General features: G+C 33.6%; 2 protein-coding genes across 2 annotated transcripts; one reads left to right on the top strand and one right to left on the bottom strand.

Annotated features, from left to right (window-relative positions):
• Positions 1 to 3,171: 3,171 nt before the first annotated feature.
• LOC138833677 (olfactory receptor 4C15-like) lies at positions 3,172 to 4,107 on the bottom strand. Its single transcript, XM_070031967.1, has one exon. It carries the CDS (start codon positions 4,105 to 4,107, stop codon positions 3,172 to 3,174), a length of 936 nt encoding a protein of 311 aa, XP_069888068.1.
• Positions 4,108 to 17,860: 13,753 nt separating this feature from the next.
• Positions 17,861 to 18,799, top strand: LOC138834194 (olfactory receptor 4P4-like). Its single transcript, XM_070032946.1, has one exon. It carries the CDS (start codon positions 17,861 to 17,863, stop codon positions 18,797 to 18,799), a length of 939 nt encoding a protein of 312 aa, XP_069889047.1.
• The last annotated feature ends 6,638 nt before the right edge of the window (positions 18,800 to 25,437 follow it).

Below are 25,437 nucleotides of genomic sequence, written 5' to 3'. Positions count from 1 at the left end.
ACAAATGTTTAAAGGAAATTTTACAATATAATTTACATATAAGAAAAGAAAGTATTTGTAAATGCATAGAAGATGAATTTTTAAATTTTATTTTATTTTAATGATGCTATACAAGAGAGTTACAGTTACATGTGTAAGGCAACGAGTACATTACTTGTAGATCATTGTTCCCCCTTCCCTTGTTGTTTTGAAAAACACTCATCTGTATTACAATCTATTCTATTTGGCATTGGACTAGAGAAAATTCATCATACGTTTTCTCAGAGAACTAACATATTTTCTTTGTATTGTGTGATTTGGGGCAATCATCTTAAAGTTCAAAGAAACCATCTTGGTATCTCTTAGTCATTCCAATAGGATCATTTTCTTCTTCAGTACTTTAAGACAGTGAAGAATCATGAAGTTATTGCACTTGAGTGTGGGGTAACATTCAGAGGCACTATGAAGAGTCAGTCATACCCTGTCTCGGGTAGTGCTTTGCACTCATTATGTCCCTTAGCATCTCTATTGTTGTCTTGTACTGAGTTATGTAGGAATTATTCAGTTTCTCAAGTTAAGATGCAGATGCAAATGAAAGTTATATTTGATATAATTTTTGGAAACATGCCAAGACTAAATATCTCTGTACTTTAATATACAATAGTCTATTCAACCACGGCAGTTATAGTCTAAATGAAAACCTATCTCATAAATAATTCAAGCAAAAAGGCTAGGTGTAGGGTGTCTGACTAGCCAGCACAAGGCTGTGAGTTCATATCCCACAACTGTCATTAAAGAAAGAAAAAATACCTGAGGGATTTAATAAGAGTGTTGAGGTTTAATATGTATAGGAGCACTAATAAACAATTTTTACCAAATTTATTACTTTTGTTTACTAATTATTGTTAGTAAAAAATACTCATCCAAACTGTTATTTTTGGGGTCTGGGAAGGTGGCTCAGTGGTAGAGTGCTTGACTTGCATGCATTAGGCCCTGGGTTCAATTCCTCAATACCAAATAAGAAGAAAAGACTGGAAGTAGCACTGTAGCTCAAGTGGTAGAGTACTAGCCTTGAGCTGAAAAGCTGAGGGACAGTGCCCAGGCCCAGAGTTCAGGCTCCACGACCAACAAAATAAAAACAACAACAAAAAACCCAACTGTGATTTTATTATACTAGCTTCGCTTCTTCAATTATATATTGAATATTCTTCATATGAAATGTCCTTGTTAATTACTTTGCAAGTTTTATATTTTAGTGCACATAACTGTTTCATACAGCAGGTCTTAAAGCTGCATTTCATATGACAGAAACTTATTCACAGAAATTATGCAACATTACAGAGCACCTTAAGGAAGTTCGACGACTGTGAGGGGATAGGCTTTTATTTTGTTTAATTTTGGCACCTACTGGGTTTTTTTCATATTATCCTAAAGAATAATTTTATTCAGTTAGGGAAAATGAGACAATAGGTATTAAGAAATAGGCAATAGAGTCCAAGACAACATTGGAAAAATTTCATGGAAAGGGAAAGCCAGGGTTTTTTTTAATATTGTTGTTGTTGAAAAACAGGAGTTCCCACAGTATCTCAGACTAGCTGGCTCTCAGTCTTCTTTGTTTCCAATTTCTGGTACTTCGATTATAAGCATGTGTCACCACAAGCAGGTATAATTATGTCTTGGAGGATACTTCATACAAAATACTTGATGAAATATTATAATAACTGGGGAGATATGGTTCAAAAGAATTGTACTCATGACCTGATTTATATCCTCTGTACATGACCTCTACAATAACAATAACAATAAAATAAAATCTAATAAAACCATAGCATAATGTTGCACACATAAAAATAAAAGTAAACATTAGGTGAATCTTTCAAATTTTGCTATCAAAATACTATGCCCAAGGAAACACAATGGTGAAAATTTTGTTAGTCATTATATGGTAAGATGATTAACTCTGATTACAAATTTAATTGGATTGAAAAATGTCTAGGCTATTAATAAAATACAGCAAAATATGTATCTGTGATGGCATTTCTAGGGAAAAGAGGGTGGAAAGGACTCGGATAAAATCAAAAGTTTAGCTGAAAAGTATTCACAGGTCACTATGATGTCATCTGTCATAGGTGAATCTAGAGTCATCAAAAGATGTGATAGTACAAGTTTGAAGTTTTAGAAGGTGAGCAGTAGGATAGACAGGGAGTAAAACAAAATAGTGGAAGTAAAAATAATAAAAGTCCATTAAACACATATTTGAAAATTTCATAATGAAACATATTTTACATTTAGTAAAGGCTTATAGATAAGAGATTTCTATATTTGAATACATTCTGTACTGATTATTTTATGGATTATTTTATAACTAGAATTATTTTCAGTATGGTAAGATACCAAATTACTAGTTAAATTGAAACATAAATTCTTTCAAGTTATTTTTCATTGTCAGATGACTTCTATTCTCATCTATGAGGAAGAGGTAAGTCCATTATATGCACGGCTTGGCTCCTGTCTTTGTTAGGAAAAAGAACTTACAAATGTTTATTCTTTATTCTGTAGAATAGAGATCTTCCATGCTACCTCCCTTATGGAATCTGTCTCCTCTCTGTGTCCAGTGCCTGACAGATAGGATGCATCTCCTAAGCCAAGAGGATTTTATTCATACATAGATCTGAAACAAATTTGATTATGTATCTCAAAATTGAAGAAGTAGCAAAAATTCTGTAATAGAGGGTAATGTACCCATCAAACGATCTTACAAAGCAATACTTATAGTTTTGGGAATTGTAATTATTTGCTCTCTTTTTTGGATCTTGGTTGTTTCTTTGTCATTCACTAAAATTAGTGGCCTATATATCTTTTTTTCACCTGAAATATTTTATATTTCATTTTCTAAGCCCTTGAAATTACTTCCCCATTTATCAAACATTTTTGATGTATGGCATAAATCAAAACTTTTGTAGATAACTAATCATTTCATTATTTCTTTTTATTTCCTCATTTGTACAGAACGGTAGTGATTTGACAAATTAGAGTCAGTGAGTAAAGTGAATATGAAATCATTGCCTGCTCCCAACATCAGTTATTTTACTATTGTATTGTGTTTCCTCTCACCATGCAACATTCATTACCCTGGAGCATTTGTTTAAGTATTCGTGTAAGTAAGTTTTAATTTTTAATCAGTTGATTGCTTTATTTATCATCAGAAAATACCACCAATCTCTTCAAGACTTTTCTCATAGCATTTTTCATGTCTTTATTCCTAAGTGTATAAATCAAAGGGTTGAGCAAAGGGGTAAGCATGCTGCAAAATATTGCCATGATTTTATCAGAGGAGAAGGCAGAAGGAGGTCTGGCATACATAAAAATACACGGGACAAAGAACAAAACCACCACTGCTATGTGGGACCCACAAGTGGAAAAGGCTTTCCTCCGCCCTTCAGAACTGTGATTTCTCAGAGAGAACAAGATAACCCCGTAGGAAACCAACAACAAGGAGAAGATGATAGTGCAGATAGAGCCACTGTTGGCAATCACGAAAAGCCGAAAGATGTGTGTGTCTGTGCATACAATGTTCAGTAAAGGGTGCAAGTCACACATGATGTGATCGATGACATTGGAGCCACAGAAGGGCAGCTGGGAAGCAAAGAGAACTTGTCCAATGGAATGCAAGAAACCCCCTGTCCATGCTATGCCCACCAGAATGCCACAGAGCCTCCAGTTCATGATGGAAGAGTAGTGCAATGGTTTGCAAATGGCCACATAGCGGTCAAAGGCCATGGCAGTGAGGACAATTACCTCTGCACCAGCAAGGAAATGTATGGCAAAGATCTGGATCATGCAGCCTTTAAAGGAGATGGTCTTTCTCTCTGCCAGGGCATCTGCCATGGCCTTTGGGGCAATCACAGAGGAGAAACATGCATCCAGGAAGGACAGGAAGGTCAGGAAGAAGTACATGGGGTAGCCCCGTAGTGCAGGGCTGCAGACAATGGTCAATATGATGAGCATGTTACCCCCGATAGTTGAGATGTAGACAAACAAAAATACAACAAATATGACTTCCTGAAGTTTGGAATTCTGTGAAAGTCCCAGAAGAACAAATTCAGTTACAGTGCTCCAGTTTTGCATGGCTTCCTAGGAAAAGGTGAAAGTTGTAATAAAAGAAAAGAAACAAAAGAAAAAAGAAAGAAACACATGGCATCTTATAATTATAAGAAAGGAAAAGTACTTCTGGCTAGCTTACTATATGCTGAACTTCAACAATTTGATTTCATGCTATAAAAAGTATCATGTCATTGTCATCATTGAGAACATAAAATTGGAAGTCAGTAGTGGGAAAGCAGGAAGAATTCAAGTGGAATAAATTGTTAGTTACTTTAACACATGCATTCTTCAACACTACTTTTAATCATTTTTATATCAAGGGTAAGCTTTGATTAATTAGCAGTAGCTCCCTGGATTGAATTATTAAGAAGCTTTCTGTGACATATTCCAGTTTGAAGGCAGGATTATAGTTTGTTAATCAGGTTTGTGATCATCAAGGAATTAAAACCAATGACTTGAATTCTATTCCCGATTTGGAGACTTTCTTCTACAAAGAGAAGAAAAAAATGATACTCAGTTAAGATTCACACAAAAATCATGGCAAATTCTCAAGCATTTCTCTAAATCTCAGAACTGAAATGGGCAATTCAATGCACATATCGTTTCCTTATAGAAGACAATTCCAGTTTCAAAATCTTCCCTGATGTGTAAATTAAATAATTCCAGAGAAAATAATTTGTTTTGTATATGCTAGGCAGTTTGTATGGAAGCCAATTATTTTTTTTTTACAACTAAGCCTCTGAGACCCACTTTTTATTTTCACAGATCAAGAGGGAAGGAGACAGGAAAATGTCTTTCCAAGCAGGTACTTCAGAATAGGTGTGGCCTTTTTTTAGGCCACATCCATCTGTAAGAGAGCATATGATTTCTTAGGCATCTTGATGATGGAAACAAGAGAAAATATTGTAGAACCAAAAGGTGAATTCCTCCAAGTTTTAACTTAACATCCCATAGGTAGACATTAGTTTGATGAATAATTGTTTCCTTACCTGTACCTATTACCCAATAAGCCTGTAATATGTCTAATACAGTGTATACATATCTGCATACTTGCATGTGTTAAGCAGGTGAATAAAAGAGTAAGGGACATATTTGTTTGAGGTAAACACAAGTGGGCTTTTATGAATGGCACATTGGTTTAACCAAAAAGATTTTATAATCTCAGTGTAATTAGAAAGCATATGATTTTGTGTACGAGATTATTATCTTTGTTCTGATTTTTGAATCAACCATTCCCATCAATTTAGGTATTCCTCAAACAATTCCACAGTCACAAACTTTATATGCCATTCAAAACTCTCACCAAGTAACAGGAATACAAAGCAAACCCTATTGTGTCATTCTATTAAACCACAGCAATTTACTTAAAAATAATGATAAATTATCACTATATAATCCAGCAGTAGAAATCTTAGCCTAAACATAAATCAGGAAAGACAAGGAAAAGCAATGAGTAAGAACATTGACACCAGGCTCATATAGACTTGAGCTTAATCCCAGGCTCTTTTGTTTTTACTTCAGAATAAATAGCTTAATGGAACAGAAAAACTGTCTGAAGTTTATCAAAAACCTGTCATTAGTTAAGTGTCTCGTGTCATTTAACAAATCAGATGCCTCAGGCTCCTACCCCATCACACTAATTTAAGCTGCCTTAACCATGAAAGTGAATACAACATACTATGAACATGTTTTGCAATATATAAATCAAATAAATGCCATATTTTGTTTTCAGCATTGTTTATAAGATACATACATTCAATGAGCAAGAAAATTGAATCACTCAGAAGAATAATCTCTTTTTACACTTTCTTATGGTTTTAGTATACGTAAATTCCAGAATTTAGTATATGTTAATTCATGGTTTTAGTATATGTTAATTTAAGAAATATAAAAAATAAAGTAGTTTCATTTGAGTTTGTTATGTTAAATCTATACTCATTCTTAAAATTATAACAAAGGAATGACACTTACATATTCAGGTAGAAAAACGGATTAGCAAATATTTTCAGAATTATAGACTGGTTTACATTCAGAAATTTTTCTAACAGTAAATTGAAGTAAGGAGCTTTAACAATGGATGGTGTCACAGATAACATTTTTAGTTAGAAAAATGAAAAAGTATTTGGTATAATTAATGACAGGAACATGATTGTATAAAGAGAATATTACAAACAGACTGCACATTCTTCTATGAGTAAATACAATTAGCAATAGTACATACAGATTGATTTTAATGGTATTAAATAAAAGCCAAGCCAATACTTGTAATGATTCTTCCTATTTATACATACTTTTCACTTAAATTTAATGTCTAGAGGAGATAGACTTAAAGAATAATCTTGTTCAACGTCTATCTTGCTACAACTATCAAAAGATTCAAATTCTATCATTGTAACTCACCATGGCATATTTTAGTTGCAGAAAAAGGTAGGTGTAGATATTTCATTATCAAATTGAAAGAATTTGGATCAGGAGAACTAAGATACAGTGACATATGAAACATGTTAAACTGGAAAATATTTCATGCTTTGGAACCAGTTCTCCACACCTTGTGTTTACTTTGAGACGGTTTTATATTTTCCCTTGGTCATTCCACAATTTTTATTTTCTCTAGAGTTAGACTCCAGGAGCTTGGCTGTGTGGGGTACCTTGCAACAAGAAATGTAGATGCCAACACACCCCTTGTTCAGGGTCCTCAGGAAATTTTCTTCCTTCTACCCCTTGACCTCAATGCCTTACCATTTTCTTCTCCTTTCTTTAATAACGACACGTATACTCAATATTTCTTAAACAGCAGAACCTCATTTTCTACTTTGAAAACTTATGAAATATTCAAACCTGCAATAGGAATTTTTAGTATGCTTATCATTGTATGTAATATTTGGTAACTACATTTCAAACAACGAATTTCAATGCATGAATATATGTATATATATGTTTACATATATGTTTATACAAGCTACATACTATTGTTGCAATATACTAAATGCATACATTAAGACCCCATCCCTAAGTACATTTCTTATGATGCTAAAACTAGATTTAGCTTATGAAGTTATAAGTAACTACATTGGGTGGTAGGCAAGTGTATATAAATGTATTAACGGAAATATGGTAGATTCAAGGTGGACCTCAAACCGTGAAATTCCTTAGAAAGGCAAAATCAGAGTTAAGCAAAACAAAATATCAGGAAGCTGATACTTGAAAAGGACGGGATGGGGTCAGGGGAAAGAGGTAGAATGCATACAAGAATTCCAGTGTATCTCCTTCAAAATTAAGAAGAGCGAGGGAAAGGATGGGCAGGGGAGGGATAGGTAAGTGTTGAAAAGACTGACAATGGTCAAGATACATTGTATTTATCAACTGCTCTGTTAAATGCCAACTACTTTGCACAACTACTTATAGATAATGTTATATAAAATAGGAAAACATATATATATAATAGAAAAAGAAAAGAAAACAGAAAACATGTTAACCTTATTTAAACACTATATAATAATGTATGGAAACAAAAAATTGTAGTTCTTTTTTTTATTGAAACCAGTAATCATATTAAAAGAAAATTACTTCTTTATTGTCTGTATAACTAGGCATAGTCTATACCTTGACAATCTGGAAATATGAAACATATTTTCAGATCTTATCCCCTCCTCATGTTGTTTGCCTATTTCCCTAAAAGTATCCATTTTCAAGGTGTTATTAGTTCTAGAAATTTTACAAACGAATTAAAATTTACCCTTCAAACTTTTATCCTTCCAGATGGATTTCTGGCCTTCTGTTTTTCTGCTGTCCTGATTATTCAGCTGACTTAAGAGATAAAAAAAGCTATCACGACAAAACACAAGTATATCAGAATTTCACTCATTTAAAATTATTGAACACAGGGAAAATCAGTCTTGTAGCATCCACAGGGGTCCTTTTATCTGCTTCCAGTTACTTTGAGTGTATCAATTTCATAACTCCCTTCAGGAGGAGTCTAGAAATCAGAAAGACTGTGAAACTAGCCCAAATGCACAAATTTATTTATAGACCCTACCTGGCATTACACTTGATTGCAAACAACATCCACACATTCAAAGATTATGTCACAATTTAAAATCCATTCTGAAAATGCATAAAGGAAAATCTTCAATCTCACCATTTGTCAATTCCGTTAAAATTCCTGGGAATGCAATCTATTCTCAGTCCTATTCAGTGGTGGCCACATGTGACAGGTGTGTCCTTCCCTTCCTTGTAACACCAAGAAACAGGAAGAAGAACATCTTTGGTAGAGTGGGTAACCAATATTTCCATTGGCTCTCAAAAGCTTTCTTCTAGGGCTGAGGGCATTCAACTGGAATTTATTTCTGTTGGAAACAATAGACCTGTAGAAACACTTCCTCCCTTCCCCAGGGATTGGGCATTCTCCATCTACTTCATTCTCTAGGATTCTTTATTTTTATTCACTGCTTGACTTTCTCAAGTGTTGGCAGAGCTTTTATGTCCCTGAGGAATGGAAAATATTTTGTTTATTTATATGTATTCTTTTGGTTTCTATGTTCAAAGTTCTCTGGGATTTTTTTTATTAGGAACTGAATATGCTGTATATGAGAGTAAAATATATTATTCCTTTGCAGAAATTGAGACACGATGTCTTAGCAGTCCATATATAGAAAAACTGATTCTGTCTCCATCCCTAAGGAGAATTAATATTGTCCAGAAAGAGTAACAAATGAGTCTCTTGAATATTTCGTGTGTAGTCTGCAAAGATTTATAGATTAGAGATGTGGTTCTCCTTCTCTCCTCTCCTTTCTTCCTTTTTTTCCTTTCTTACTCAGTCTCTCTTTGTTTCTTCTTTCAGTTTTTTCTCCTTCCCTCCCTCCTTTATTCATCCATTGGTTGCTGGACAACAAGGCTGGTTGGATATTCTGACTAGCACTGCAATAAACATGGTTGTTTAGTTATCTCTCCCATATATTGATTTACGTTCCTTCAGATCTATTCTCAAGAGGATGCACATGTACCTGAACATACATATCATATTCATTCCATCACCCATCCTTTCACCTTCCCACCTCATCTTTTTCCAGATTAGGAGCTGTTGCTCTACCAGTATCTGCATGTGTTTCTTTTAAGTTTATATCCTCATTAGCATTTGTTGTTTCTCAATGATAGCCACTTATATATATATATATATATATATATATATATATAGTGTGTATATATATATATATATATATATATCATATATTACACAGTTTTTCATGCCCGTTCATTTTTTTTTGGTTTCCCCTATCCTTCTTAGCTTGACTCTCTTAGTTTATCCTCTTTTAGCTTGAATCATATTCTATGTTTAATTATCTTAATAATTTTATATATGGCTATTTAAACATACACATGGAAGACAATTTATTTTATTGTATACTGTATAAGGATAAAAACACCTTCAGACAGGTATATGTGACATTAAAATCTTAGGCTGTGTAATTGGAGAAAACATTATTCATATTCACTATGAAGAAATAAATTGCTACTGAGACTGATTTTCCAAATGACCCTAGGAAAATGGAAAAAAGCATATTTTCAACAGCGACCAAATAAATAGCTTATGACAAAAAATCTAGATAGGGGACATAGTATTACATTAACAACAGGGCCATTTGAAGATGAAACTTTTGAAATAATTTTTAAATGTGGCAGTCAATTATGACAAACATATATTGGAGAAGGATTGAAAAAATTAAAACTTGCAACAGTTACTAATGAACTATATGGCACTGAGTTAGACTAGTTCTCTAAAACTAGTTATTAGAGAACAATGTAATAATAGCTACAGATTTTAGAGCAAGGGACTGAGAATTATAAATATCCTAGACTTACTGCCTTTTTTAAATCTATAGAACAACCCCTTCAAATTAGTTTATTTTCATGATACACACTACCATGTTTTCAATGAAAAAACATATAGTATTCTCCAGAAAGAAGTTTCAAACAAAATGAAATGAAGAAACAACATAAAACCTCAGGGACAAAATTATAGCATGAATTATTTTTAAAATCAGGCTTTAATAAACTTGTCTAAAAACACTGATTATATATCAAAAGTGATCAATGAACAAGGAGTCACTGGATGTTGCTTATAAAAGTCCCTTCACTGTTAGTTCAGAATCCTCATCAAATCAATAATCTTCTTTTATTTTTATTTATTTATTTATTTATTTATTTATTTATTTATTTTTAAAATAACATACAGAGGGGTTACAATTACATGAGCAAAGTAATGAGTACATTTCTTATCAAGCATTGTTGCTTCCTTCTTTGTTTCCCCTTCCCACCCCTTCCCATTCCCTCCCCCCAACCTGACCTTCCCCCACAAAGTTGTAAAGTTTGTTTTTTGACATAACAACTTGTATATCTCATTGTTGCAATGGGTCTACCTGTATCCCTATTTAAACAATTTGTTTTTTCCCTTCCCCTCCCCAAATGATACCAATATCAAATACAGTGAAAACAGGGGTTATATTTTTTATATACTGAAAGCTGAGAGGAAAGTATTAGCAATACTTAAATATAAAATAAGTTGATGCTATATGAGAAAGTATTATGATCAGATACTGATACATGAAAATATTACTCCCTGATACATTAAATATGTACCACAGAAACTACTACTATCTCTTTGTAGATGTGTTTTACTGATCTTTTTTTCAACTGCCATTAATTTAAAACAGATACTCACAAAGTACTAAAATTAATGCTTGCATCATAAACCAGGAAAATGAGCAGAAGAATGGAAAATTTACCTTGAAAGACTATTGATTATACACAAATCATTCAGACACAGGGTAATGTTTACCAATTATGCATCTTCCAGACAGAGATTTCCCTTTTAGCAACTTCATTCATAAGTGTGTTTCACAAATAAATATGAATTCATTCCTTATTTGTTTTTAGCCCAGATCTACCTAAGTTTTCACATGACCACTGAAATTCTACAATTACTTTAAATATTTTCAGTGGAAATTAATCTAAAGATGTGTTTAATTTAAACTTCAACTGACTAGCATGTGGTAGGGATTATTTTCTTTACAATCAAATTTATTTTTGATGCCATCATACTATTATTAAGTTAACAATGTACAGTATTACAGTTCAGTGATCTTATCGGGGAAGACACTTTTCACAAAATTTATACACAAGGAAAAATATTTCAACATTTGGAAATTGAGAATCAAAAATGTATAAGTTATAAATACTCAAATGTATAAAATAGTGCTCAAAGATTAAATTAAATATTCTGAACAGTTGCATGTAACTGTTTTCAGAAACAATTGAAAAATGTATATCCATTCTGAACAAATTTTATTTAATACAGTTTTGCACTTATTCCTTAGGAGTGCAGATACCTAAATGAAGGGGTCATATATTGATACTAATTACAAGGATTTCTTGCATGCAAAATAAAAAGCCCTAGTGGACTTACTCAGTTCACCGGGAAGACTAGATGAAAACACTTGCTCAAGTGCTGCTCAGCCAACGCTTCTGGTGTTTTACACTGTGTGTCTAAGACATGTGGATATCTATACATATAGATATAGTAAAAAGGAAAACAGGTGTGCAAAAAATGTAGAGATTTATGGGGAAAATGAAGTCATATAACTTTAAGTGATTGAAGTTGTATTTTTTAATATTAATTTTAATTTTTTAAAGTTTTATTATTTTTTGGCCAGTCGTATGGCTTGAACTCTGGGCCTGGGCACTGTCCCTTAGCTCTTCAACTCAAGGCTAGTGCTCTACCACTTGAGCCACAGTGCCACTGCTTGTTTTCTGGTGGTTTATTGGAGATAAGAGTCTCACAGACTTTCCTGCCCCGGCAGGCTTTGATCTGGCAATCCTCAGATCTTAGCTTCCTGAATAGCTAGGATTACAGGTGTGAGCTACCTACCGGTACCCGGTTTATCTTCAATTTTTTATATTGCACAGTTGTACAAAGGGGTTTCAAGTCAACAGGTTTATTTGTGAGTACAATGCATTTTGATCAGGGTGATGTCTTTTATCATTCTTCCTCCATCTCTCCAGACACTATTCATGTCTTTTTTGAAAATTAAAAAAATATTATGTGAGTAATTGTACATTTAACAAAGCAGTTTATGAATGTTGTGCATCTTGAACAATGTCACCCCTTTCAACACACTCACCCACCCTATTTCTTAATTCTGTAGGAAATTCACTGAATTTTGACCACATCTCCCCCAGCCTTCACACATCTCTTCTTCATTCATCAACCCTCTCGTCTTGACTCCAGCTATCCTCTTGCAAGTACTGATTTTCTGATGTTTAATTTGTGGGGCTGTCACTTTGCCTATCTGAGGAATTACACTATTTGAGTTCTCCTTTGAATCTTTCGTATTTCAGTTAATATATTTGTAACCACATGCATAGCACCAATATGTTTACTTTCAGGTGTGTAGATGACTAACTCCAGCTACCACAAAAAAGGGAATCCATGCAAGCTTTGTCTCCCACAGACTGACTTACTTAATATAATTTTTTCTCCAAGTTGTTTCTATCTTTACAATTAGCACATGCTATTCTTTCTAATGGCCAAGTAAAATTCCATGGACAATTTTTCTTAATTGATGTGAAATAATAAAGGTCTTACTAGATTCTGTTTTGAAAGTTTACCTAACAAATATTTGTAAGTAAGCGGGCTCACAGTCTAATTTTCCCCAAGAGCACAATGTAAGTTGTGGAAAGGTGGAGCTCAATAACTGCCAGACTTCTTGTAACTGTCCTTTTCTCCTTAGGCAATCTGGAGATTGGGGAAGAGAAAAGTCCTTCAAATTTGTTTTTATCACAAATCTCTTGGTTTAAAGTTCTGGGGAATTTCAGTCCCTGGGGCCCAGGACGATATATAAAGATTGAGACTCTTACATCATGGGCCAAGCTGATGGTGGCTTGCTAATAATTCAGAATGTGGATTCTCCCCACATTTCAACATGAGTGGCAACTAGGTGGAAATGAGTCAGGATCATTTTGGAAGGTAAATCCTAAGCAATGCTCCAGTATTTCTGTGAATCAATAGTGTTGAAGAATTTTTTTTTACTCCATTAAGTATCCAACAAATGTTGTGTCTCCGGACACCTTGAAGAATACTTTTAATGATGTATTAAATCAAAAGTATTGATTATGGTTTGACTCATTTGCATATTATTGTTCTTCAAACTGTAGCTCTGGGCCAAGCATTCTGATTGGTATACATATAGTGCCCCCATTCTCAAAGATGATATGAGTAATTTTCTATTTTTTTAAAAATTTTTCTGTAGGGAGCTAGCAAACTACACAAAGTGACCAATCCAAGAAAATGAAATGAAATAGTTTATCAGCAGAACTATCAGAATTACAGTAAGGAAAGAGAAAACAATGGGAAGTTAGAAATTGGAATGGATTCATGACAATTCAAGCATGAGACAAAAGGTGAGAAATTATTCCTGTTTTTTGCATTATCCTGTCTGAAATTGTAATGTCATTTCTGTTTGCATTATATAGTAAGGAGACAGACTACCAGCTAATGATAAGCAAAAACATCCAGTTTGAACGCAGGAGACTATCTTATTTTGAGACTAAGGTGGCAACCAATGGAAGGAGTAGCCCATTGAGGTTGTGGTGTGACTTTTCGGAGGAGATTTGCAGGGAAATGATACCTAGCTTGGTAGCACATTTTAAAGAAGAAATCAAACATTAGAATTGAGGTTTTGATAGACGTTAACAAAGTATTAAGTAAGAAAAAGGTGACTCACATGTTAAGCAATACATGAGGATACAGATTCAGTGGAAAAATACTATCATTACAATCATCACTAGCAGGAACATTGTTTCCTACCTTTCTATAAAGGAGAGACAGAGTGAGAGAGAGAGAAAGAAATAATTGCAAGACCATGAAGTATGTATAATCAGAATTCTATATTATATTACCTTTACTTGTTACAAGCTCTTCTTTGCAATGATTGTTACAATAATGGGGATAGTTGCTGAGTAAATTATTTACATAGTGTTTTAAATATTTGAACTATTTTTAATCAATCTGGAAACTTTGAATATTTGTTGCTTAAATGAATATCCTGTTTTTTGACAAGAAAACCATATATAAAAGAGTTGGAATAATTACTGCGTCCCCCTGATTAAGGGAGTAGCTCTTCTATTTGTACGATAATTAAGAGTTCATTCTTGACAGAGCTGGCAATTGATGTATGCATTAGCAGGGCCCTCACCAATGATGCTATGATCTTAGAAAAATTACTACCTGACAAAAGTCACATAGACCTGTGAGAGCTATGTATATGTCAAAATTAAATTTGTGTAAGTGTTCTCATTATTTCTATGGCCTAGCAGGAGACAATTTCTTTGTCCTTACAGAATTTAAAGCCAGCATGTTTAAAGTTTACATTGTTTACATAGATTCTACCCTGAGATGCTTGACACATTGAAATCACTTACCTAATGACATCACAGATTTATTATACATTTTAAAAGCAAGAACTGTATTAAGTGCCTAAGATTTTAAATGTCTTGTCAGGTGATGTATGCCTTATGTTAATAATATATTGGGTCTAGTACTTGTTAAGAATTTGTCTTTAGGCTATTTATTTAATATATCTGTGACACTCTAGCTAGTTATAGTGATATTTATTGTTTAGAGTTATTGCAATGGTTTAGAAAGTTAATTCCTCTTGGCTGTGAACGTGGTTTAGTGGTAGAGTGCTTGCCTAGCATGCATGAAACCCTGGGTTTGATTCCTCAGTGCCACATAAACATAAAGCCAGAAGTGGTGCTGGGGCTCAAGTGGGAGAGTGCTAGCTTTGAGAACAGAGAGTCTCAGGGACAAAGCCTAAGCATTGAGTTCAAACCCCAGAACTGGAAAGAAAAAAAAGTTAATTCCTACTCAGAATTTATAGCTCAAGGCAATGATCCAATTCTAAGGAAATAAAACAATTATTAGATTTATTGATGGTTATTGTAAACAGCTGACTGAGGTCATCCATTTCTTTATCTCAAAGCTATAATTTTACAGATTGAAACCTGGAATGAATAATTACAAGTAATAAAAGTTGACTATAAAATAAGTCACAACCTCTTCTTCCTGTCTTTTGTTTCTGTACAGGGGCCACTGTGGCAGCTTTAGTGTCACTAGAAAATGAACCATGAGATTGTGTATGTTTTACCCATGTATGTCAGCTATAAGTTAATCTTTACATATATGTATGATACAGAACTGGTGTAGAAGGCCATTTTTATTTATTGTCTATATTTTTATTAGTTTGAGTTTAACTTGACTGCTCATTCCACTATGTCAATTACATACTGGCTTAAATAATGAAAAGGCAGTAACTTTGGTGGCTCTTTGTTTTCTCAAAGAATAAGACAATCATGAATAAAATTAAGAAATTCTTTTCATTCAATGTATTCTGTTAGTATGTTTCTAAACCTGTTATGTATGTTCTCAGGCTGTGTGCTTAAGAAAATTTAATTTAATTTCTGATTTGGTAAATGGTAGTTTAATGGTCTCACTATATTTCATTAGGAAAGTTTCATTAAACATTTCTAAAGATCTTGGCATTGATCAAGATACATTGTACCCATGAACTGACATGTTGAATTTTAACCCCTTTGCCCAACAATAAAAGTTTGAAGAAGTGTTATTATCCACATATGCACATCAAATATAATTGAACCTAAAGGTCTACTTGTATATTTTCTTTTCATAGTTCTCCAGCATTTCTCTTTAAAAACTATATTTTATTGACTTTAAGTAATTGTACAAGAGTTTTTTTCCATCTATCTTTAAAGGTGAAACTTAGAAATATATAGGGAGAAATTATTCGTCACATTCAGTCTATTGAAAGAAATGAAATGAGTTCATCCTTTTTTCCCATTTTTAAAATAAGTTTTTCATTGTGAGAATACTGTACAGAGGGGTTACAGTTACATGAGCAAGGTAATGAGTACATTTCTTCTCAAGAATTGTTGCCTCCTCATTTGTTTCTCCCCTACCATCCCTTCCATCCTATCTCCACAACCACACTCCCTACCTCCCCGTGTAAAGTTCGTTTTTTGACATAGCGTCTTGTACATCTCATTCTTGCAATGAGTCAACCTGTAACCCTATTTAAACAATTGGTTTTTTTCCCTTCCCCTCCCCAAATTATACTAACATCAAATACAAAACAAGACCATACTAAAGCTACCAGCACAACCATGTTTATTGCAGCATTATTTACCATAGCTAAGATATGGAACCAACCCAGATGCCCCTTAGTAGATGAATAGATCAAGAAATTGTGGTATATGCACAATAGAATTCTATGCCTCCATCAGAAAGAATGACATAGCCCCATTTGTTAAGAAATGGAAAGACTTGGAAAAAATTAAATTAAGTGAAGTAAGCCAGGCTCAAAGAAACATAGGTCCCATGTTTTCCCTTATTTGCAATAACTAGTGTATGTCTGAGACAAGCAGAAAAGGTCAGATAAGATGATATTAAGCAACATGTACCCCAAGATAAGGACACACATTTTTTTAATGTATTTATAAGTTCATCCTTAAAAACCAATGACTGAGTCAAGGACAGAAATCAATCTTCTCCTCAAACTCAAAAATTATAGAGGCCAAAAGGATAGGGGTTGAAGACTGAAGAGGACAGGGGAGAGAATGCAGGCAAGAATTCTTGGTATATACCAAAAAATTGAGAAATATAAGGGAAATGGTGAGTTGAATGGGGTGAGGCTGTTGAAGTGATAACAGATCAAGAGGAATTATATACACAAAAAATCAGGTTAGGAGGGGTACAAATGTTGAAAGGGGCTACACTGATCAAGATGCACTATATATTCACAAACTGATTTGATAAATGGCACTCTTTTGTACAACTATTTAAAGATAACAAAAATATTTAATACAAAAAAGAACATAAGGCTAGACACAGCAAAATGGTTATAACCTAAAAAAAAAAAAACAACCATAAAGCTAGAAACATACTTGGAAGCTTCTTTGTGATGACAAGGAGCATAGGAAGAAACTTTTAAATAATTTATTCTTTGCAAAACTCACCTTTATTCCCAAATTAGGACTACTCATGAATAGTGATGAAAGGTATGAACTAGGAGTTATTTATTGGCAAAATAAAGTTTAGTATTTATTAAAGAAAGTATTCATTTGCAGAATATCATTTCTTGACATCAGAAAAAAGCCATCCAGGTAAAACTACTATCTCCTTTATGCTATTTGTACTTACAGAGTTATTGCTTGGTTCACTGAAACATCTAGTTGCATTTGAAATACCTACAGAAAACACTAATGTTTATAAAATATTTGTACTTTGAGTTGGGTGTAATGGCTAAGGATTTTAATCGCAGATACAGTGAGGTGGCAATCAGAAAGATGGTGGTTCAAGGACTTCTTGTGCAAAATGTTAGTGAGACTTTATCTGATCCAACAACATGAGCCACAGCTACGCTAGAGGAAATAGGTAGTAGGAGAATCCCAATTCAAGACTAGCCCTGAGCTAAAAGTCAGGACAAACTGGGACCCAGTAAAGCCACCAGTACAACCATATTCATTGCAGAACTATTTACCATAGCCAAGGTAAATATGCAATAGCCTTTTCTCTTAGCTTTGGAATTTTCTCCATTACTCATGCTTTCCTGATATTAGTGTTTTTATCCAGATTCACTATATTTGAAGTTCACTGGATTTATGTCTTCAGGTGGCTGCTGTGTATTTTTTTTCACTGCACTGGATCATGGAAAATAGAAATAATGTCACCTTCTTTATTCTCCTGAGACTTTCTCAAAACAAGAACATTGAAATCTTCTGCTTTGTGTTATTTCTATTTTGCTACCTAGCGATTTGGGTGGGAAATGTGCTCATCATGATTTCGATCACATGCACTCAGCTAATTGACCAACCCATGTATTTCTTTCTCAATTACCTCTCCTTCTCTGATCTCTGCTACACCTCTACCGTGACACCCAAACTAATGACTGATTTACTAGCAGAAAGAAAGACTATTTCCTATAACAACTGCATGGTGCAGCTTTTTATCCTCCACTTTCTTGGAGCCATTGAGATCTTCATTCTTACAGCGATGGCCTATGACCGCTATGTGGCCATCTGTAAACCCCTGCACTACATGGTCATCATGAACAGGCAGAGGTGCTACGCCATCATCCTCACCTGTTGTGCTGGAGGATTCCTGCACTCAGCCAGTCAGTTTCTTCTCACCATCTTCCTACCCTTCTGCGGCCCCAATGAGATGGATCACTTCTTCTGTGATGTGTACCCTTTGTTGAAGTTGGCTTGCATTGATACCCAAAGAATTGGTCTGTTGGTTATTGTTAATTCAGGACTAATTGCATTAGTGGTGTTTGTGATTCTGATGATGTCTTATTTTCTGATATTTTATACTATCAGGGTTTACCCTGCAGGGAGCCATTCGAAAGCTCTTTCTACTTGCAGCTCTCACATAACAGTTATGATTGTGTTCTTTGTGCCTGTCCTCTTCGTTTATATTAGACCAAATGTCACCTTTCCAGAGGACAAAGTGTTTGCTCTTTTCTACACCATCATTGCTCCTATGTTCAACCCCCTAATCTACACGCTGAGGAATGTGGATATGAAGAATGCCATAAAAAAATGTGGATTCACCAAATGGTTTTTGGAAAAATTGTTCGATCTGTGAAAGACATTTCTGAATACAGTTTCAGGGCTCAGATTTGAATCTGAGCATGGTGGAATAATAAATCAGGTAAACAGGAACAACAAACTGTGTTCTACACCACAGCAGGGAGACTGAGTTTAAAATTAATATGTATTTTTGCAGATTAAAGGAAGCTTAACTTTTTCTTTTGAATTAGCATGTATTAATAGTATGAGAGGACTTCACTGTGATGCTTCCATTATGAGTATATGGTACATGTTGAATAATTTCACCTCTCCTTTATGCTTCCATTTCGCCTTCTCTCTCTCAAACTATGTTCAATAGATTTACTTCTGATAGATGACACAAAGACAGACAGACAGACAGACAAATAGATAGACAGAGAGACAGACAGACAGAAAAACTATTTCAGAAAGAAAAGTGGAAGGTGAGAGAAACTGAAATATTGTCTATTTTAAAAGATACTGGAGATAGGAATTTGGATTTTCCCATCACAAATGACATTTTCAAGGTGATAGATATGTTAATAACTCTAATCTGATCATTACTGTTTGAATTACCCCAACACATTCCTAATTTTGTATACTTACTATGTATCACTTTAAAACAAGCATATATGCTAAAAGAAAGAGCCAGCCATAGGTCAGTGTTGTTTGACTTTAATTGGACATCTGATTTAGGCAATGCTGATTTCTTGTTTTTCATGTTTGATCTTATTTTCTTTGATTTTCCAAAAGGATGTTCTTAATTTTCAGAAATTCAAGTAAACACCCATATTGACTTTCTATCAGCCAATGGCAGTCCTGGCCACCAGCCACCATTATTCACCAGATATTTCAATGGAGATGTCCACAAATGATTTCTCATTCAGCTTTTCACTATGGCTTATATTACCTTCCCCAGTGTGCCTGAATTCTTAGTACATAAAATCCATTAGCACAGCAACTTTGATTTTTTATATCACTATTTGAAATAAACACAAAAATTATGCTAATTTGAAAGTATTTCAATGGTGTTGGTGATATGTCAACACGGAGCAATTTGTAAAGATGAAATATTAATATTGATATCCATATTAATATGGATGAAAGAATGCAGGAAGGAGAAGTGTTATATGATATCATTTACACAATATTAAAAAATGCCTACAATTAATCTATGGTACAACAGAAGGTAGGATAGTGGTTGCTTGTGGAGTTAGGAAGAAAGATGGCGTGGGGGGTAATTCTAAATATTTTGTGTCTTAATCTGGATACTGTTACATGGAAGTCATTACTGATGTTTAGCTATGCAACTTTCTAATTTAAATACAAATATTCACAATAATACTAGTTGAGGAAATAAACTAATGTAGTCTTAAATAAAAATTTTAAGGCTTTGAAAACCTACATTAAAAATAACAGAGAAAAATTTATGAATGTTCCTCCTTATTTGGACACTGAGATTTGAGGATCATGGTTTGAAAACAGTTCAACAAAGGTTGGAGACTGTTGCCTTCAATTAACCAGAATAAACGCTAAAAGTAGATCTCTGACTCAAGTGTTAGAGAACTAGTTTTGACTGAAAAAAAACAACTGAGAATTTGAAGCCCTGTGTTTAAGCTTCAGTACTGTCATACACACAAAAAAGGTAAAAACAATTAATTATGACCAGCATAATAGAAAAAGAAAATTCACAGATTATCCAATAGCAAGGAACTGAAGAGAAAAGTTATAGTAAATAAACACGTAAGTAAAAGAAAAGAAATGCTTAAAGTTATTACTTTTCAGTATAAACCATGAACCTATCTTGAAATTTGTTATGTATACAAAATGCCTTATTATTCTAATATAAAGAAAAGAGATCTGAAGACCATTTGTTCCACTTTACATTGCAAAAGAAAGTTAACTGAACCAACAAGGCTACTTATGAAATTTATATATTTCTCAAACTATGAACATTTACTGCGAAGTATTTATATGACTGATTCAGAAATTTTGTTTCAGATATTATTGATACATTTTGTAATATATAGCTTATGAAACTCATAGGTTTCTAAATTTTATTACTTCTGAATTTAGGAGCCTTCTAAAATAATGTGTATCATAAAAATCATTGATAGACCTGATAGACCTGATTTAAGAAGAGAAAAAAAACAATGAAAAATATTCTGAAATTCATAAAGAAAGAGGAGCAAAGCAAAAACACAAAAATAGTGTGAGGAATTTAAGATAGATAAATAGTGATGAACAATATATATATATTATATAAATATACATAATATATAAATATATAACATATAATAAATATATAGTAAGTATATATTTATTGGATATTAAAAGATGTAAATAAATAACATAAATATTAATATTTATCATAGATATTAATAGTCTACAGGTAATTGTTATACTGTTATAAATTCCTTGTTGTTATTATGTGGCTCCATTCTATGCAAATTTTACTTTTCCTAAGTCATTTTCAGATACATACCTCACCTGTGCTTAATATATATTATGTTGATATGCACAGAGAATTAGAGGAATATCTCTTTCCTCAATCTTATGTTGTAGTTGGATTTTCTTTCTGTCGTTTGAATGAAAATTGATGATTACTTTGGGGACTTTTTTCCTTTGCTGAATGTTGCTTGTACAGAGACTTCCATCACTGGAATTGGCCAGCAGTTCAGGCCAATTCAGGTTATGTCACTTAAGGGACATTTATAGTTCTATTTGTTTTCTATGTCACTATTTTATTCATTTTTAACAAATCACTCAGCTGATGGAAGACAAAAGGCCCTTTCTTCCTAAGGGTCTCATATCACTCTGACCATTTTATCTGGGGATCTGCAATGTTTTCCTACCTTAGTCCCCACCATCAGGGTGAAGGAGAAAACTTTTCCTCAAATTCATTCTTACAAATCACTATCATTTTATGAATGAGAAGATTATAGTTAGAATTTTTACGGTAAGTTGCATTTGTCAAATAATAGAGATTGATTTCCCTTAAAAACACTTTTAAGCAATACAAAAGATGAAACAAAGAAAAGTATTCAAAGCCAAAACAGGATATTGTCTAAGTTTTTTATCATCAAAGAACTGACAAGGAGAAGAGTACATTGTTTTTGTGCCAGTACTAGGGCTTGAATTTTCAGGACTTTGTGTTTGTGCTCAGCTTTTTTGCTCACACATGGTATTCTATCAATTGAGTCATGACTCCAGGGAAAGATTTATTTTCTAATTACTTGAAGGAAAGAATCTTAAAGATTTTTTCTCCAGTATAGCATCAAACTTTAGTTCTCATATCTCAGTGCCCTAGGTTTGTGTTTTTATTTTTAATTTTATTGTCAAGTTGATGTACAGGGGAGTTGCAGTTATTTAAGTAAGGTAGTGGGTACATTTCTTGTTGAATTTGTTACTCCCTTCATCATTTTTCTCCCACTTTCCCTCTCCCCAAACCCCCATTTCCAACATATTGTCTTGTGAATATTGCTGTTGGCTTATAGGTGTGAGACTGGATGGTGTTTTTTTAAGAATATAAACTAGAGGTGCCAGCTTCACTTCCTGTTTACTGTTTTGAAGCTTGCTTGACTTGGTCATTTTGACCTTTGTGAAATTTAAATTTTCATTATTTTGATTAAGATTCTCAATATAGGAATATTTATAACACATAAAACCAAAAGGCAGACATAAGAATGCTCATGGAAGAAAACTGAATTATGAATAAAATCGTTACAAAGTTAAAGGGTATTTAGGTAGATGGTTCAGGTCCTAGAACCCTCAATGTAAGGGAAATGACTTCTTTTCTAATAAGTGGAGAACAGACCTTGGAAATTATGTGTTCATTAAAAAAAAAGCACAGATCTAAGAGACTTGAGCTTCCTACCACCATCCAATTTAGTTTTGTATCCTCAGTTCAATTACCCTCCCTGAATCCTAAAATGGGTCAAGGAGGAGACTTGATTGGAGACCAAGCCTCTAGATGTCTTATCCTCAGTGATGTCTTAGGTATTCTTTTATTGGTTATCTTGCATCTATCTCTTTTCTATATAGTGCAACCAAGGAGAGCACATCAGGCCTAGAAAACTCAGCTACTTAGTTGCCAGCCCTCCATCTTGACACCTTTCACCCACAAGGGCTCTGTTCCTTCTCCTGCTAATTAATTCTATACTTCGAGTTCACCTAAACTTTCTGTGGATTCTATTTATCAAGTTCAGGAGATAGGAACCTAAAGAGAAATAGGTTGCAGCTGGCAAGTGAATTGTAACACTAGCATGTGTTTCTTTCCAGCTGTGCCATAACACAGACAGGCCTTGCTCACAACAAGCATCATAGCAGAAAGGACTATTATCAATTACACATATAGATAATTAACCTTGTAACCAAAATCAGCACACTTGTTATCATTCAGGGGGTGGTTGACAAACAGGATATGTTGTTCACTTCTAATATCTTGAAAAAATGTAACTATAGGCACAGGTTTTTTGCATATTTAGCTTATTCAAATATTGAATTAATGATCAAACTCTAAGACTAATACAACCCTAGTAAAAATAAGAACTTAACCGAACATCAATGTTTGTCAGTCTCTGTTAATATCTTCCATACATAGAGGTCCCCTGAATCAAATGTACAGATCAGTCACCTAGAATTCCACAAAAGCAAGTACATAAACTTCTTTAGAAATGTTGATTGTCATGTCTGCTTATTTTATTTTATCCTATAGAATTAAAAATTTATATTGTTCTATTTTAAAAAGATGCAAAGATTAAGCTGACCTACCTACAAGTATCAAATAATTATAATCTTTGTAAGATGTTAAGAAACATACTCTAAATAACAACAAAATATACTCATGTTCAGTTCACATTCATCATACTCTGATATGTATATGGAAAATATTGTATTACTTTACCTATCTGAAGTTTTATAAAGTTGATAAGAGTCACTGCTATAGAAATTTCTGCTTCTATGATTTCCATTCTGTAAGATTCCTTAAGAAGAGAGACCAGGTGGTGACTCTAGGTGTCTGGCTGCCTTCATCTAGTGAAATGTTTTTCGATTGTACCCAGGTTATCAGAAATAACATAATTTCTTCCTCAATTAAAGCTTGATATTATTCCACTGCATGTACATACAGTCTCTGCATGGATTCATGCTTAAATGGGAACAGATGCCAGTTACAGAACTTGACTATGATGAAGATTTCTATGAACATGGAAGTTCAGAAATCTCTTTCACATAATTTTTTCAAGTCTTTCAGTCACATACCAAAAAGTAGGCTGGTAGGGGTATGTGGGTATTCTCCCTCAGTGTTTTGAAAGTCCAGTTTAAAAATTTTTCTCTAATGCTTTTGCTAAATTACATTATATCAATAGGGTACAAGAGTTTCCAGCCTTCATATTCTCAAAAATACTGTTATGTTTTATCTTTAAAATAAGTTATTGTAACAGGTGTGAGAAAATGTCTCTTAGTAGTTTTAATTTTTATCTCCCCACCAATTGGAGACATTGAGAAGCTCTTTGTCTGTTATTTCCCTCTGTTTGTTGTCAATGAAAAGTCTATTAAATCCCTTTTCTTATTAATTAATTAATTAATTCATTCATTCATTCATTCATTCACTTATTTATTCATTTGCCAGTTCTGGGGTTTGAGCTCAGTTCCTGGGCACTGTCTCTGATCTTTTCTGGCTCAAGGCTAGCACACTACTACTTGAGCCACAGCTCCATCTTGGACTTTGATTTGAAAAGTTTATTAGTAATAAAATTTTCATGGACTTTCCAGCTTAGGCTGGATTTGAACCACAATTCTCAAATCTTATCCTCCTGAGTAGCTAGGATTACAGGAGAGAGCTTCCAGTGCCTGGCCGCATTTCTATTTCTAAGTAACATTGCTTGGTTTTCTGTATTTTTTTCCAATAGGGAAATTCAGTTTACAACAGGTACACATATGCCAATATTTGTTTGGAGGAGGCAACAATGCTTGATAAGAAATGTTCTCGCTATCTTGCCCATGTAATTGTATGGTATTTTCACAATAAAAAATTGCTAATATCTAAAATGATTAAAAGTCTCCAAAATGAAACACATATTAACACAGATTATAATTTAAAAAGGTGCAAATGAGTTGAAGACACATTTCTGTAAAGATAATGTGCAAAATGCTTGATAAACACATGAAGAAAAGTACAAGATCCTTAGCCATAAAACAATGTAAATGAAAACATAAATGCTATTCATCTCACCCTAATCAGAATGGCTAACATCAAGCAAACAAACATCAATTATTGCTTGGAAGAATGAAAGAAAAGAGGCACTCTTACTCCATTAGTGTGAATATGAATTAGTACAGCCACTGCGGAAATCAGTATCAAAAACTAAAAATGGATTAATCTCATGATCTTTCTTTGCTTCTCCTGGACATAAATCTGAATGAATACAAGTCAGTATTAATTGAGATACTATGACACCTATATAAATAGCAGTGTTATTCGAAGCCCAAGTATGACTCAACCTAGGTACCTAACAACAAAAAAAAAATGAAAAAAATGGGGGATGGGTAATATGTATAATGAAGATTATCAGCTGTACAAAAGTATGAAATTGTGCCATTTGTAGAAAAATACATAGAATTTGATATGACCTTGTCAAGTAAATATACCAATTGAGAAAGACAAATATTACC

This window comes from Dipodomys merriami, unplaced genomic scaffold (genome assembly GCF_024711535.1).
Source record: "Dipodomys merriami isolate MVZ:Mamm:240054 unplaced genomic scaffold, mDipMer1.0.p SCAF_21, whole genome shotgun sequence".
Lineage (NCBI taxonomy): Eukaryota > Metazoa > Chordata > Mammalia > Rodentia > Heteromyidae > Dipodomys > Dipodomys merriami.
This window is presented reverse-complemented; position numbering and strand designations above follow the sequence as displayed.

What these genes read in the sequence shown, in the direction of transcription:
- LOC138834194 (XM_070032946.1), top strand. Translation starts at nt 17,861, where the DNA reads ATGGAAAATAGAAATAATGTCACCTTCTTTATTCTCCTGAGACTTTCT.
- LOC138833677 (XM_070031967.1), bottom strand. Translation starts at nt 4,107, where the DNA reads ATGCAAAACTGGAGCACTGTAACTGAATTTGTTCTTCTGGGACTTTCA.